At 33.6% G+C, this 17341-nt stretch overlaps 1 protein-coding gene across 1 annotated transcript; it reads left to right on the top strand.

Annotated features, from left to right (window-relative positions):
• The first annotated feature begins 424 nt into the window (after positions 1 to 424).
• Positions 425 to 16074, top strand: LOC135153737 (phosphatidylinositol 4-phosphate 5-kinase type-1 alpha-like). Its single transcript, XM_064097860.1, has 5 exons — positions 425 to 847; positions 8314 to 8360; positions 10956 to 11066; positions 12360 to 12499; positions 15780 to 16074. Exons 1-5 carry the CDS (start codon positions 784 to 786, stop codon positions 16072 to 16074), a joined length of 657 nt encoding a protein of 218 aa, XP_063953930.1. The 5' UTR covers positions 425 to 783.
• Positions 16075 to 17341: the final 1267 nt, after the last annotated feature.

Genomic DNA, 17341 nt, shown 5'->3' with positions numbered 1-17341 from the left:
CCACTTTGAGCAAGATATATATCGCCTCAAAGGCAATGCGAGCGTGAAGCTCGAGCGAAAATTGTATATAGTGACATGAAAGATTTTTAAAATTATTTTCGAAATCTTCCCCTCATCTTATTTTAGTCATTCGTCTTCCCCCTTTTATGAATCCCCTTCTTTTTTTTTCTCCTCTCTTTTCCCTTCTTTTTCTTTTTTACTTTCTTCCCATTTTTTCTCCGCCTCGGCCCCCTGGATCCACCTATGGAAGAAGATTTAATAGAAATTACACTCTTAGACATATCTTCTATTTTGCATTATTATCTCATGGATATGGCGAAACCCGAAATGAGGGAACCTCCCAAAATTCTCTTGTCTTTGCCGACAGATGACGACAAACAACAAAAGCGAAAAACAGGCAGGCCAGCGCCAGGCGCTAGGCAGCCTGTACAAAATTAAAAATACCGGTGTGGAATGTGTTTTCCCATGAATAAATAAATATATTTTATCAAGCTGTTGCGAACTAAATTCAGTATTGACAAGTAGTTTATGCCGTTTATGTTTCAGGAGCAAGGGAACGCAGTGAAATTTATTTCTGGAGAGGACTTCTTAAAAAAAATAGAGTTTTTGTGTGGCCTGAAATTATCTACCCAGTACTCAGTAGGCAGTACCCAGTCCCAGACCAGTGCCAGCCAGTGGCAGTGCTGTGCTTTGGCCGTGAACCCTACAGTACCGGCGGCAGGTGTGTGTGGGTGTGCGTATGTATTCGGTCGGTGACGTTGTTTCCAAATAGGGAATCTCATAATGGCGGATACAGCCGCCGAAAAGGCGAAACGTGAGCGAGAAAGGCATGGTTCAGAAACAAGTGGTGAGTGGAAATGATTCTTTAAATTAGTATTGACAATGGTTATGTTTTTAAAGCCTTATTGGCACTTACAAACGCAATATTTACTGAAAGGAAAAGTGGGCATGCATGAACTGTGAACTGAGTGAGAGAGTAGGAGGCGATTTCATTTATTCACCGGCGTGTGCAATTTCTTTATTACACATTTCCAATGGGGTTAACACAATTCTGTGATACAGCAGCTTGACTTGCACGCAACCAACTTCCATGATAAGGCACATGATTTATGAGAGGTAAGTATATCAACCTTGCCTTGCATTTAAAATTTAAGGAATTATCCACTCATTCAATGAACAAGCATGACAAGGTTATGAAATATGATATTATAACTTTGTTCTCGGCACTAGCATACCGTCCAATTGTGAAAATATGTCATTGCTCTATTTCCCCTCGCCCAAAATCGCGAATTAATGCAAACTTGAACTAATGTGTTAATTAAAACTGTTTTTAGATGGAAAGGCCATCTAAGTCATCGATATCATATGAAAAAATGAATAAAAACTCACCGATTTCTCTGTCTCGTTTACGTCTATGGTGTTTAACAGTGACAAATCGAAAAAGAAAAAAGATCTCACGAAACCATAGAGGTTTATCAACCCGTTTGGACCACTAACTTCTCGGGTTTGGATGAAACTTTGCTCGTAATGCATTCTGGTGTGTGTGTATTTGAGTTTTGTCAGACATGTATCAATCAGATATGATTATTTACGTATGGGACCGACCTTTAACGTCACCATCCGAAAGACATGACCAGGGCTCGAACCTCAAACCTCTGCATCAATTTGCAACTTCCCCACAGCTTGGATTACAGGCGCACGCCACAACGCCCAGTTGTGGTAAGGAAGTCTCGATAGCCTCAAGACAAATTCACAATTTTGTTTTGTATCGATAATGTATGAAATAAAAAAATGAAGAAAAAAGTCAGTTATTTCGAGAAAAAAAAAATTGATTTCTGTCATGGGACTCTTGATACAGAAGCCCTTATTACAGACATACTTTTTGACAAAGTTAGGCATTAATTTCCAAATTATGAACGTAACAGAAGAAGTTCGGAATAAAAAAAAAAAAAAAAAAGATATTCTCTTACCACAAAGGCCTATTCAGGGGCAGATCCAGGTTTTTCAAGGGGGTAAAGCGGGGGACATTTTTCACAGAAAGATGATTTGTGTCATGAATAATTATGACAATTAAAAAAGATCCTCGCTTCACATAATATGACCAAAGTTTTAATTTTCAAGTTTATTTTATTGATTTCAAATCCAAACATAAAGGATTACAATCAAATGAAATTAAATATTTAAAAAAATTATCAAACAAAATGAATTCCAAACAAATATTTTCTATGGCTTTCAAGGGGGAGGGGCACGGGCCTGATGTGCCCCCATCCTGGATAAAAAAAAAACTCAATAAAAAAAATTGGAAAATATGTTCTGTTTTATCACTTGAATTCCTTGCCCCTTTTCATTCTTTTGATATTTCACCCTTCACCCATATCAATCCAGGGCGGTACAAAATGGGGGTTCGCAATTTAAGTGATATATGATTATGAAAATGAACATATGAAAAATAAATGAAAAAAAAGAATAATAATATCAATGATAGTACTCAGACGGATCGAGAGAAGAAGCAACTCCCCCCCAAAAAAGCATATTTCCTTTCACCATACAACAAGATACAGTTGATTATAGAATAAACTACACTGATGGCACTACAACAATTATTCTTGTGTACAAAAATAGAGAAGAAAATATTGAGTGTCGGGGGAGAAATTTAGAGACTATTATCGCTGGATCTCAGAGCTTCGAAATAGAAGCATCACCGGAAACAGGTATCTGTGGTGAGAAGCATTTTTATCCAGCTCTGTAGAGGTCAGTGGTGTGGTCGCTACCCTCCCCTGCCCTTGTTTGTCACTATCTTTTCTCTGCCATACTCACATATTTGACAATTTACATTTTCCTATCACATTATTGAACTTTGTCTTTCATTCTGAGGCTGTTTGTCCATTGAACTATATTTTTCCTACACATCCATTTCATATATATATGTATTTGATCAGTATATGATAACATTCATCAGAAAAAGGCCAGAATAAAGTCAGAAATATCATTGCGTTCATCCAAACTATGGTATCAATCAATTTTTGTTAAAAAAAAATGATTTTGAGATTTTTTGCAAAAATTTAAAGTAAAGGTCCTATTCTATTCTACGCAGCAATTTATTTTAGTTTTTGAGATGTGTGGTGATTTTCACAGCTATGCCATACAAAGTGTTGATAAAATGTGCAAGTCCCATTGGAAACGTGTACTGTAGCAAAGCAATAGCTGTGCGCACTTAATATGCAAATGCGTGGTCAGCCAAACCGTCGTATCGGCACTGCCTTGCCTTTGCACGTAAAAGAGCGATACAATGTTTTGACTGATCGCGCACATTGATATCGCAGTCAGGGTTGTTGTTTCGCCTTTGGTGTTTTTTATGTTAGAAAATCTAAACTGCTCAAATCGAAATTACAAGCATGTATGTATCTTTTGCGATATTTTCTCTGATTCTTGGTTTTGTGTAAAAATAAAAATACCAATGTCAAGCAACTGTCTTGGTCTTTCCAACCATGCATTTTTCTCGTGCATGATTAATCATTATGTTCTAAGGCTGTGGAAGTGTGAAAAACTGAAAATTATAGTAAACTTTGAAGTTTATTTTCTCTAAAATGGGTTTGCAATGTTGTATGTGTGATACAATGCTTTGGATGACTGCTGACGATACTTCAATGTTTTTACAAGAAAATCAATTTTATCTATCAGATCATTCAGCATTCAATACACTGTTTAACATTTTTTTTCCCTATTGAGAATCTAAAATATTTATTTAATGCATCTGTTTATTCACTTGTTTGTTTATTTATTTATTCATTTACAGATACAGATCTATACACTGTTTGCCATGAAGAGTAACTTCACAAATTAATTTTCAATTCACAGGGGGTATTCATGAACCAACATAAAAATTGCAAACGTTGAATCTGTTTACATGTAATTTGAAAGGAATGGTGTGAAAAATACATGCATATAATATTGGAAAGAAAATTATTGATTAATGACACATTAAAATAAATATGTGTACAAACATTCAGTAATATCATGAAAATGTACATTATTGTATATGAAAGAAATAATTTAGTACACTTTAAAGACTCACATTTTCTTCCTTTTTGTTTTAATCAAACATTGAATCAAAATACACAATAGTTTGTCTTCTTTTATTACACAAATCCAAATACTTGGATCCAACCAGAGTCTTTCTGTTTCTAGTGGGCCAAATGACCTGAGTGATGTGACCTGTTATAATATCGTAGTGTTTCCCTTTTGATTTTACTTTTTCAGAATTTTTGTTTAAAACCCTTGATCTGTTGTGATCATTTTTAATTTTTACATCATTGATTATGTTAAAAAAAAAACATATTCATGTTTCCTCTATGAATAAGTCATATTTTTTATTTTGTTTTCTTGTGTTTCCTGTACATACATTTAATTTTCTACTGCATGTAGCTACTGTACATGTATAATAATTGACAAATTATCTGAAGATGACATACATGTACATTGCACAAATAAAATAGAAATATGCTTGTTCATGATATTTACTGCTGAAACCCCCACCACCTTGTGTCCTGCTCAAATTTGACTGCTGTTTGTCAAACTTTAATGTTTCTGTTTATTTATGGTACATGTAACTCTTGTAGGAACTCAGCAGGACAGCTTTTTGCTGGTAAACACCAAGCTGGTTTTATAACCAATTACACTGTACATAGAAACCATTTTACATCTCAGGTAATCGGTCATAGTGGTTGACCTTGTACAGATATTACTCTCTGGTCTTTTTATTTAAGTGGATTCGAAGTCACAACCTTGCGAAGTTGCAATTATGAGTTAAATGCTCAAACCACAAGACCACACTACCCATGAATGTTAACACATTAATTAAATAAAGTTTTCTTTCTCTTTTTTGTATTCCATCAAAAGTTAATATCATCCAAAAAAATCAAATTGAACAAGGACAAATTTGCTTTTTAAATGGTAATTACACATTGCGCCAACCAAAATTTGTGTCAAAATGAATGGGAAAAAAAATGTTACGAAGTTGGCCAGGAATTCACTGTTCCACATGTACATGTCTGTATCATTGGCATCTTACATGTAGGTGGGAACATCTTCAGCTTGGATTTCATGATTTTACAAATTTGACTAACATAATTTGAAAAATATGTTCCAGGTCGAAATGTATTATTTTAGGGTGGCAAAATTTAATCTTCATTTCATAGACTTTCTCATGATATCATTGTTTGCTATCTTTGCTACAATAGCTTTGAATTAATATCTTTTATTCGCTTATATACTTTCAGGAGACCCTCCATCTGTCTTTCAGAAATTGCTTGAAATTTGCTTTTGTCTCAATTTTTCAAAGACTAAAGAGTTAACGTATACATTTACATGTTCATATACATGTACGAGTAGAAATTTGATCTATGATCTTTTTTTTTGTTTAGAACAAGTTGTTTAAGATACTGTTTTGTCTTATTACATTTAATGCACTAAAATGGAGTAATCTTTGCTGCATCAAATGTATTTGAATACCGAAAAGAGCTTGATTCCTGTTTTACATAAAGTTGATCGGTTCATTCCATTTTCACTGTGAGAACTCAGTGAAAGTACTTGCAAATGCAATTATGAAGTGTTGCCCCTTACAGTATTAAATTGTACTACATTTAGGCAAAGACAACATTCATCTTGTGTGCATAATGTGCACAAATCATTATGCTGTGCATGGAGCTTCTCGAAGAAAGACAAATCTGACATTCCCAAGGCAACAGTAATCTAAGGGCATGTTACCATGGCAATGTGTTGTGGACCTCGCACCTTGTCTGAGAAATTGGAAATGGTTTTACTTTTTCTTCCTGATTCATGTGAGATGTACATGTTTACAATCAAATTTTTCTATACATGTAGTTTTCACTGGAAATTATGTTTGATACCATGGAGGTACATGTACATGTAGAGAGCTTTTTTGAGAAGAATACAAAATATAATTGTACAGTGTGTCCCAAAAAAAGGAAACCGTAATTCTGAGTAATTTTTCGCCATCATAATTATGAATTTGCTTTACATGAGATATACCTCAATGAAAAGATTCCTTTTTTTCAATTGAAGCCAATCTCAAGTTCATAATGCACGCATGACTGAGTTAATAGAACAATGGGATGTTGTGCTACCAAAGTTCCATTTGCATGAGCAAATTATGATTTGAAGTTCTTCCGGATTTTACTGACCTATCTATTGGAATACAAAGTTCATAAATGGAATACCAAGTTTTTCGTCTTTCAATGTGGTCGAGAAAAAGTTGAACGTATCATTGAAAAACAAGCATTTCCAACTAGATTGCAGACAATGGACTACCGGTGAGTGTGATTTGTGGTTGGCTGATTAATATGTTTGAATTCTTTCTCATTTGTAAAGAACAAAAATGATTAGACGAGGCAGGAGCAGCGGAATGTTGGAGGGGGGGGGTGACCCACATAAAAAAATAGCCTTCCAAGCAAAAAATGGCTTTCTCCTCTACACTTGTAAAAAGTGAAACATACCCCTTTTCTGTTTAACCCCTCTCCCTTAAAATGTGTTCCGCCACCACTGTAAAATGTGTAGTAATGAATGAAACGACTGAGAGAAGTTTGAGATGACAATTAACAATTTGATATAACAAAATGAATTCCCATTGCTATATACTGAAGAGCATTCACCATTATTCCATTGTCTGCTGTTTGTTGGGAAAATGAAATGCTTGTTTTACAATGATCCGTCAAATAGGAAGAAATCAAGAATGTTCTCATGCAACTTTTTTCTTGACCATGCAACTTTTTTCTTGACCATGCATCATTCATATTTTATGCATATTAAGGTCTCATATGGAAGAGGAAAAGATGGATATTCAAGTTATGAACTTTATTGTCTCACTCTGAACTCTGAACTCTAAACTAAAAGCCAGAAAAACTTACTCTAAATTGTAATTTGCTCATGCAAATGAAAATTTAGTAGCATCACTTTCCGTTGTTCTAACTCAGTCACGTGCGCATTATGAACGTTGAGATGGGTCTCAAATTAAAGAAGAGAGGCATACATGTATCTTTCCATTCATGTACATTTTATGAAGCAATATTATGATCATGAAAGGAAGAAATTACACTGAATTACAGTTTCCTTTTTTCTAGGATGCACTGTACATGTAATTTGTATGCATGCTTTCAAAAAGGATTTTTTTTTTTTACATTTTGTATGAAAAATATCTAGATTAATTATTCATAATGCAATTCAATTCTCTTTTATTAACAAATTTTCTCACTGACAGTAATGAAATTGAATGGAATTATGAATTATTCATCTACATGTAGATATATTTATTAATACAAAAATCTATTCCTTTTAATTTGTAAAAGCATGCATACAATTTACATGTACATACAGGTACAATGTACAATCACAAACTTGTATTTTTCTTGTATAAAGAGCTTTCTACATGTACCTCAATGATAGCTCCATGTTTAAAGTGTGTATATTTTCATGTAATCACCTTTATTTTACTGTGTAACTCGAAAATATTTTGAAGTCAGTCATTAAAGGCCTTGTCAAATGTATTCTGCCATGTCATTTTTGAGAAATGAGTGCTCACACTTCACATTCAAAATCATTCTAGACCTACATGTTCATGTACAGAATAGGCTATTTATATTTTAATTGAATTTGCCTGGCCTCTCAATGCTGTCTGACAAAAATTGTTGGATGGAGGCAGACAGTATTGTAAGACATCAGTATGTGATAAGGCCTTTAATGTGTTTTTATTTTATAGCAATGTCTCTTTGGTCCCTATCATTCAAATTCTGCACAATATTGAATTGCATTTACAATACTTGTGTAAAGATTATCTGCTGCACAGAAATATTTGTGTCTACAAAGTGTGAGAATTTGGCTGAGTGGCTCATTTCACTGTTTTTCATTGATTATCTGGATAGCTAATAAAACCAAACTGAAATACTCTGTACATGTACGGTAGTTTGAGCAAGTAATGATCTGCAGAAAAAGCCTTGCAAATCAATGGTTATTGTATAGGGCATATGCATTGATAACAAAGGGTATGTTTGGCCGTTATTTTGTTGGTCTCAGTTCAAATTCATTTTGTGATTACAACTGGAATTTATATCATACAGTACATGTCATTTATACCGGTAGGCCAACATGTACATGTATGTACTGCATATCATGTATTTTGTTTTCTTTTCAAATTTTGGTGGTGATGTAATTATATATCATAGGTACAATATGATGTGATCATAATTCTTCAAATGGCAGCTCATCATTCTTTCCTTCTTCTTTCTCTGTTATTTGCAGGTAAAAACTCATCAATAAAGTTATCTTCAAAACCCAAAGGCCTGGATGTAAGTATACTACATGTACATGTACAATCAAGAAGCAATGAATTTGATACTTTTTTTGGTTTTTAATTTGGAATTATTTATGATGATAATGATTTCAAGTAAGCCCACATTGTACTGAAAAACTGTACTGTGTACACTGTATGTATGCACATATTTTAAGGGCCACCACATCCAAATATAAAGGTAAATACATGTACTTCTCATGTATCGCATCATGGCATGTACATGTAATTGTCGCCTTCTGCTGGCTATTTATACAAACATGTATGAACTATCCCGTTACAGTGTACAGTGAAAACCAACCAATATACCCTGACATAAAAACATGGACTCAAGGAAAAAAAAGAAAAAAAAAGAAACAATTTGTTTAAATGGGTGGATTTGGTAAAACAGACAGGAACGAAAAAAGTATATTTCCTTAAAATAATTTTGATAAAAGTATAGAATGACAATGTTTCCTTATTTCTTAATTTTTGAAAGTAGATAAAAGGCCCCAAAGCATTTAAATGAGATGAAAATCAATGATGCTAATTATCAAGTCAGTTGGCATAAAATGTAGTTTATGCAATATTGGCAAATTATTGTTGGCCTTGCCTAAATCTGATCCTGTCCCGTTCTTTCAACTTAACTTTATTATAAAACTTCACAATATTTATCTTTCATACTCAAGAAAGAAGGGAATATTTGCTCATTTTCGGGGTAATTTTCAGCAAATAAAACTAATTTCAAGGAAATATGTACAAAAGATCGAAATTTCATACATGAGAAGATGTGAAAAGTGAAATTTCAGCAACTTTGGGAGATTTTTTATTTATGAAAAAAAATCTTATTACAGTCAAACGGTATACAAAATGGCAAAACAAAAACTATTACAATAGTGGTCAATTGAATGGTGTTTGGTATAACATTTTGACTCAGCCCAAACATGTACACTGTAGTGTCTGTTATGGAAGTACAGCGTATTGGCTTACTAGTATAGAAATTAACAGTTTTGGGGGTTTGTGCTGGAGTGAAAAAATAAATTTGGTATATATCTTAAAAAGAAATGCAAACAAAAACCAAAAAAACACAAAAACACAAAACACATGCACAGTATTTGTTTATGTACAGTACAGCAATTCACTATCCAAGCAGTCCCCTTTGTCTTTATGAGTGGGCGTATTTAGGAATGCACATGGTTTAACTATCCATGAAAATAGTTTTGAATATCAAATATGATGTGATTGTTGTCATAATGGGTTCAGCAATGAATGATTGTTAAAGGGAGTATTGATTCATAAGCTCCAAGTCTGGTACAATACATGTATTTGTGAATAATCATGCTGATTTTAGGTAGGTCTTAGTGTGTACTTCTTGCAAACATCCGTATTGCAGTTTCTTTGAATGTGACAGCACATAATGAAATGTACATGCACATGTTTGTATATTGTACATGTACCTTATACCAGGGAGATGTCCCCCCCTCCATGTTGTTCTGATAATGTTCAGTTTAATACTTTCCAATTTCAGATTTTCATAGATAATCTCTGAAACAATGATATCCATATTAAAGGCCTCCGTTTAGCTTAGCACTGAACTCTTGTGTGATGCAGATTTTCAATACATTCATAAAACTTTGATATTTGAATATATCTACACATGTAATCACACTCATGCCAACTTAAAAAAAAAGATTAAAAAAGAATATTTGATTTATTTTCAGTTTAAAAAAAGCAGAAGTGGTTGAACCATAAAAATTTACTTTTGATTCATCAAGTAACATGTGGCAGAAGGGTAAAAGAATGTATGTTTTTTTCATTCATTGAAATGTATTAAAGAAATAACATCAGTTACTTGTTTGGTTGTGGAACAGATCATAACTCTTTATACAAGAATGAAACAAGATGGCTTAAAAAATAGAGGTTATGTTTATACATGTATTTTTTTTTAAATCACCGTCTATTGAAATAAGGTTGTGTATTTCCTGTCTCTCTGTGTGAAAACATTAAAAGTTGTGCAGAGTACATGTAGCCTTACACAAATTTACAGATGGTGCATGTGCATAAAAGTACAGTGTACAATGTAGGAGTTTCTCCTAGAGGCTGCCATATTTTGACAAAGTCAAGGCATGGACATAGCCATAGGTGGCAGGTCTATGGTCAAGGTCAAATAGGTCAACACCATCTACAGGGGTCAATGTACTGTTAGAGCAGCAAGTTTAGGAATACAGGGTGTATCAAAACTTCGACTACACACATTTGCTCATCAGGAAGTGATATTAGATGATCTAAGAACCTTCCATTATTATTGGCAAATGACATTTATGTAGGCTATAGGTCATGTGTTGAATTGGAATTCAACTGTGTTTTTTATGAGAGTGTAAACTTTCATGATGACACATGGCTATGACCTTTTTAAAATGATTTAAGAATTCAAAACTTTGTAACCACTCGTACCAAAACAAAACAGCGTTATTGCATCTCTAAAGTCTACATGCACCTTGCAATACTTCTGCATACATGTGTGGCTGTTGTCGGGGATGGTGCTTGTAGGTATATCTTCAAGTAACGTTTCATTTTGATTATTATTTTCTCTTTGCATATTTTGCATTTGTAGCAAAGCATGACAACTTCAGAGTTTGATGCCACCCGTGCTGGGAGCACCAATAAGCAGAAGAAGATTGGTCACAGGAGAGTGGACACACATGGACAGGTTACTTATAAAAAGGTGAGGAGCATTGGTGTCCTTTTGAACATCATACCTACCGTCTTGCCACGGTTACCTTCATAATTTCCGTAGTGTTCCCTCTGCCTTTCTCTACTCTTCTTCCCTTTTCCCAATCTCTGCCGATTGTGCCCCTTTTTTTTATTCCTGAAATGATCATACTGAAGCTTTATAAAAAAAATGTGATGGAAAATTATGCTTACCAAATTTGAATAGCATATTTGGTCATAAACAGAATAGTTCTCAACATAAATTCTGTACAGTCCTAATTTTATATAAACATATGTTTTAAACAAAATACAATTGTGAAGCAGTCTTTAAAAAATGTGTAGCAATTTGTGATATGATACCAGGAAAATAATTCCATGGATGATTGAAAAAAAAAAAAACTACCGAGTTTTATGTCAACAGAAGGAAAGAGCTTTTTCTTGATTAATAAAAGAGAGATTATGTGAAATGAGCTCATTGTGAAGGAAATTTTTCATTTCAATGAGTGTCTTCATCAATAAGTATATATATGTATATATTTTTCTACAGATTTTGTGATTTATAAATAATAATTCAATGAGGAGTAGCTATCATCAACCCAGATTCATTGTAGCATAAACAACAACTCGCTGAAATTCATTTTTATCACAAATTGATCATGATGGAGATGTTATCTGATGTTAAATTACAAGCATCAATCACTTTCATTAGGGAGGTGAAAATCTGTGTTACAGCTATAGATCACTCCCACAATTCCTCCCATGAAAACCTGCTAATTTTAAATACATGCTTTCCAACACTTCCATCTAAATATACTTTGTTTCCAATAACCCCCAATTAGCTCAAATGATAGCAACTTTATCACTTACATTCATCTCAAAGTCAAAGCCTTTTCGGTACTGAACTAACGTCAGCACCTCATATTAACATGATAGAAAATGAAACAAGTGGAAATTGTAATCTGATTGTCCTGTTTTGTGGCCCTGTCTGTATTTTTCCTTGCCAAAATACAGATCTGTCTGTTCTCATTTCATAGTAAGAAGCAGGATTTTGATGTCAGGCTTGCCCAGAAAGGAAACCATGTTGGACATTATCAATATTGTCCTGTCATTTTAATATCCATTTATTTGCTGGCTGTCATACTTAGTTGTATACATATGATTCTTCTGGATAAAAGCTGAATTCTTAATTTCCAACATGAAAGTCCATGGTATGTTTATGGATGATATAGTTGTCAATCATCAGTGTCTTTCCTCATTGATGCTTCAACCTGTGGCATTGAACAATGATCTTTTTATCATATGCCAGACCTCTTCGTCCACTCTTATGGCCGCCATTCAACTGGGTATTGGCCATTCAGTAGGAAGTTTGTCCGCCAAGAAAGATCAGAGGGAGAGAGACGTATTACTGCAAGATTTCACCGTTGTGGAAAGTGTCTTCTTTCCAAGGTAAAGCTAAAACTTTTTTTTTACATACAACATGGAAATTGATTTAATTAGATCATTTAATACCTGGTGGGTGTTCCATATTCTGTTTGTAAAGTTGCAAGACTTTATGCACAATTGGAACATGTTGATAGTACATGTAGGTGCTAAGTGCTAGTGCTAAGCTGGTAATACATAAGGATTTATCATTTAGCACAAGAAAGGGTCAACCGTTGTGCGTAAAGTCACTCGTAAGATTGACCAGCTTAATGAATCACAATTCACACACCTGGGCCCCGTCTTACAAAGATCCGATCAACCACAACTACGGAAAGCCAGCAACGTCAACATCTAAAACGCATGGTTGTTCAAAATATTTTCCAGATATGCTGTATATTCATACATTCTTTGTTTTTTGTTAAAATGTAATGTATTTCTCTTTGTTGACAAAAGACATTTTGTTAATTTCCAGTAGGTAAAAATAATGACATTGATGGATTTCCATACAGTTGAGGTTGTTTGGATCAATCGTAACTCTTTGTTTGTAAGACGGGGCCCAGGACCAAAACTGTTTAATTCTGATCTTATCTACCGTACCTGTGTAGAGAATGAATGAGTATATAAATGAATGAAAGCACCGACAAAAACTACATATTGCATGAATAAATGAATCAATCACTCAATGAATAAACAATTAAATCAATGAAAATGAATACGTACGGTACATTTATAGAAAAGTTAAGTAAGTAGTAAGTTAGTAATTGAGTTAATACTAAAGATAATGTAGGTAATAAATAATTGAATGGAAAAAGATCAATAAATTTAATGAAATTTAAAGGATTATTTGATTTCAACTGAGGAAAAAAGTGTGAAGTGTTTTTTGTCAAATTCCTTTTAAATAAGAATTAAGATTCTGCTTTACTGTAGAGCAATATTGATGCTGGTCATTTCCCCCTTTATCTACTCTACTAGGTATTTAGTTTCTTTGGGAGACTGGGACACTGGAAAAGGGGGGGGGGGGAAATAAACTCTTATTGTTTGATCTAAGCGTCCATCTTTGAATGTACATAGTCAGTTATACCATGGACCTACTACTCTGACAGAGTAGTAGGTCCATGGTTAATGAGTTTTGGTATTATGAATGAAATTGCAATAATCACAAAAGTTGCCTTGATTAATGAGATATTTTCCAACTGCTCCATGTTTGGATCTATGTACATGTAAATGCAATACTACTTCCATCATTATTTTGAGGTTGGTGCATATGTTCTTGTAGTGGGTGTTTCCTTTCATCCTAATTGCAGAGTAGTAATGTTCACAAGTGGGTGTTGATATTAGAAACACAAACATATTGGGAGGCAACTATTGAATAGTTAAAAAATTGATAACACATTGCACAATTTCATCAAAGATTTATTTCAGTAATCAAGTCAGTGTCCATGATGCAAGAATTTTTTTTTTGGGGGGGAGGGACCAACTCATTCATCAATGTAGGAGGGGACAGTGTGGTTAATAAATAATAATGCAATAAGATTCAGAAGATTTCAACAGAAGTTTACAATATATTAAAAAAACCAGCTCATATTCATGTAAAAAAATACACACGTATACATCATGGTGATAGGTGACTCATTTCATATGACTTGTTTACCTTCTGAGTGGAAAGAGGGTGTGCCCCGTTTTAGGCAGAGATATCATCCGCTTGATTAAAATGATCATTGTAAAAATGGCTCTTGATCATGTACAAATCATAGGTCAGCTGATATTAGCCCACATGTTAATACATATTGATCCAAGAGAGTCCTATGTAAGGCATTGACCTAGTTTAAGATGAAGAAGTGATGTTGTTGTTGCCAAGGTCTACATGTACCATGTATGATTTCTTTTGTACAGTATGTAAAGTACAGGTTGAGTGTACATATTTTCTTTTTTGTGTGTACCAGGCTGCCAGTACTTTTTCTACCATTTCCACTTTAATAGTGTTCATGTCTGATACAATATGTAGTAATGTAAGTTTAATTTGATAATAATAATAATATACAAAATTTATAAAGCGCTGTATACAGGCGTTTCAAAGCGCTAATATATGTACAAGATATCTCAGTTAAGGAACAACAGAGAAACTGAAAGTGAAAACATCTTTATACGAAAATTAATAATACATACATCTGTACAAAATATACAGATAATGGGCAAAAACACAACTTAAATACAACGGGTCGATAATTATGTGAGTAAATTCAAATAATAAATTAAATCAAGAACATAATCCGACTTAAAAAATCTAAACACAGTATGATTAACAATGCAAAATAACTGATGGGGTATAATTGCATACAAAACACAATGGAAGCGAAAGATGGGATTGTGAAACTTATCAAAATAGGTGGGTTTTCAGGAGGGACTTAAACAGTTCTAACAATGGTTCTTCATGTACATTACTGGGGAGATTTATATTTATGATTATATTTATAATATTTATTATATTATTGATATGAAATCAAAGCCGTGTTTGAAAGGGGTGCATACGAAGTATGCCTACATAAAGTGAATTTGAATTGATTTTGGAAAAAAAAACCTGTTTGAAATAGCAATTTTGAATTCAACTTCATCATCATGTGAAAACTGGGAAATATCTGCCCTGGAACGCTGGTAATAAACTCACATTTTTATCACCAATTATAATCTGGAGAGGAAGTGTGGTTTATTCATGTTGAAAATCAGCAAACGTAGAGGATTTGGGGAAAATTAATGACAGTACATTAGATAACATCATACTGGTAATTGAGAGCCCTCTTTGTCATTTGAAATATTATCAGACAGCATGGTGTGTTGTAGTGTGTGTGTTGATTGCAAACATGATCCTCCCACATCATGTATGTACTGTACATAGTAGGTTGATGCAATTACAGAAATTGAAATAATTCATCATTGTTGTTAGAGTCTGCATGGGATATTCTACTACATGGATTTTAAGTGGAATTTGTGCAAGTAAAGTTTCCTTTATAGAAACAATTTAAGATAAACTTGTATACAGTCATAGTTGTTTAAAGTGAACCATGCACGGAGTACACATATTGCAGTCTAGTCTTTCAAAAAATGTATAAAATCATGTTCAATGGGTCTGAACATAAAATACTTTAGTCTGCTGGTTTTATTTATGGTGTCTTTATCTCATTTTGTGTGTTTGTCTGTACTTGCTGTAAATTAAATTTCCTTTGCATAATATGATGAACCAGTTAGGCCTTGAAAGTTTGTTATTTTACTGTATGTATCTTTATTTCTTTTCTTTTTTTCATTTCAGTGAGGGCAGTAACATCACTCCTGCTCATTCATATCCTGAGTTTAGATTCAAAACCTACGCTCCCATAGCATTCAGATATTTCAGACAACTCTTTGGTATTCAGCCAGACGACTTTCTGGTAAGTACCATTTTTAATGCAATTATTTGTTTTCTTACTGGCACAGCACCAATTAAAAAGAAATCTTACCTTGGAAATGAAATAATTTTTGTTCATAAAGGAGAAAACAAGGAAAACAGTGAAAGTCTGAAAGACATTGGACAAGAAATAATAAAAAAAGTTGTTTTTCAAAAATGAGATAAAAGAAAAAATTTCAAATTGACAATGTTGTGAGTATATTGAGACAAGTGTTAAAGGGATGGTCCGGGCTGAAAATATTTATATCTTCATACAAAGAGTAGAATTCACTGAGCAAAATGCCGAAAATTTCATCGAAATCGGATAATAAATAATAAAGTTATTGAATTTTAAAGTTTAGCAATATTTTGTGAAAACAGTCATCATGAATATTCGTTAGGTGGGCTGATGATGTCACATCTCCACTTTCCGTTTTCTTATGTTATTACATAAAATCATAATTTTTTCATTATTTTATACTTGTGTGAATAATATGTCTCTGTTATAATGAAATAAGTTGCAGCAATGAATATCTAATGCACTAAATAAGTTGTCAATCCAATTTTTCTAGTTCTTGGAGGAAAAAAATTCAATAAACCTAATTTCATATAATAAAATACAAAAGAACAAGTGGGGATGTGACATCATCAGCCCACCTAATGAATATTCATGACGACTGTTTTCACAAAATATTGCTAAACTTTAAAATTCAATAACTTTGTTATTTGTCATCCGATTTTGATGAAATTTTCAGCATTTTGCTCAGTGAATTCTACTCTATTTATTAAGCTATAAATACTTTCAGCCCGGACCATCCCTCTAAGGGCTTCCATGTATCATTGTATGTAGCATGTATTGTGGTGTGTACTATAACCACACATGTAGCATAATATGTAATCTACTGTAGATATTGATTTTTTAATTGTTTCAGTAAACAGCATTATTGTATAAAAAGGTCTTATAAATAGTAAAAAAAAAATATTACAACGGTAGTCACTAAAGCAAGGTTTCCACTTTGGCGAGTTGGAGTTGCGAGTCATACGCGAGCTGCGCGAGCTCTAACTCGCCTTAGCTCGCACAAGCTCTAGTGAAATTTACATTTTTTCCTGGAATTTGCTTCAGTGACAAAATACTCAACATCGAGTTCACTACGCTCGTTGTACGAGTGAACCGAGCGCGAAACGAGTCAGGCCGAGCTTAGTATGAGTTGCGGTGACCTTTATACGACTTAAAGCGAGCTATGAACGAGTTATAAAGATTTTGTTACGAGTGATAAGAGTTTCATACGACCAAGGGGCGGGATATGCACATATTTGGCACTCAAAGATGGATGCCGGCGGCGGCGGCGTCAACACCAAATCTTAACCGAAGGTTAAGTTTTTGAAATGGCATCATAACTTAGAAAGTATATGAACCTAGTTCAAGAAACTTGACCATAATGTTTATC

This window comes from Lytechinus pictus, chromosome 3 (genome assembly GCF_037042905.1).
Source record: "Lytechinus pictus isolate F3 Inbred chromosome 3, Lp3.0, whole genome shotgun sequence".
NCBI classification, from domain to species: domain Eukaryota; kingdom Metazoa; phylum Echinodermata; class Echinoidea; order Temnopleuroida; family Toxopneustidae; genus Lytechinus; species Lytechinus pictus.
Note: the sequence above shows the minus strand (reverse complement) of the source record. Positions and strands in the feature narration are given on the sequence as shown.

Bases quoted from the DNA above. Each gene is read 5' to 3' on its own strand.
- LOC135153737 (XM_064097860.1), top strand. From the start codon at position 784: ATGGCGGATACAGCCGCCGAAAAGGCGAAACGTGAGCGAGAAAGGCAT. The intron at 848-8,313 runs GTGAGTGGAAAT...TGTTATTTGCAG, and splicing joins GCATGGTTCAGAAACAAGTG to GTAAAAACTCATCAATAAAG. The intron at 8,361-10,955 runs GTAAGTATACTA...TTGCATTTGTAG, and splicing joins CAAAACCCAAAGGCCTGGAT to CAAAGCATGACAACTTCAGA.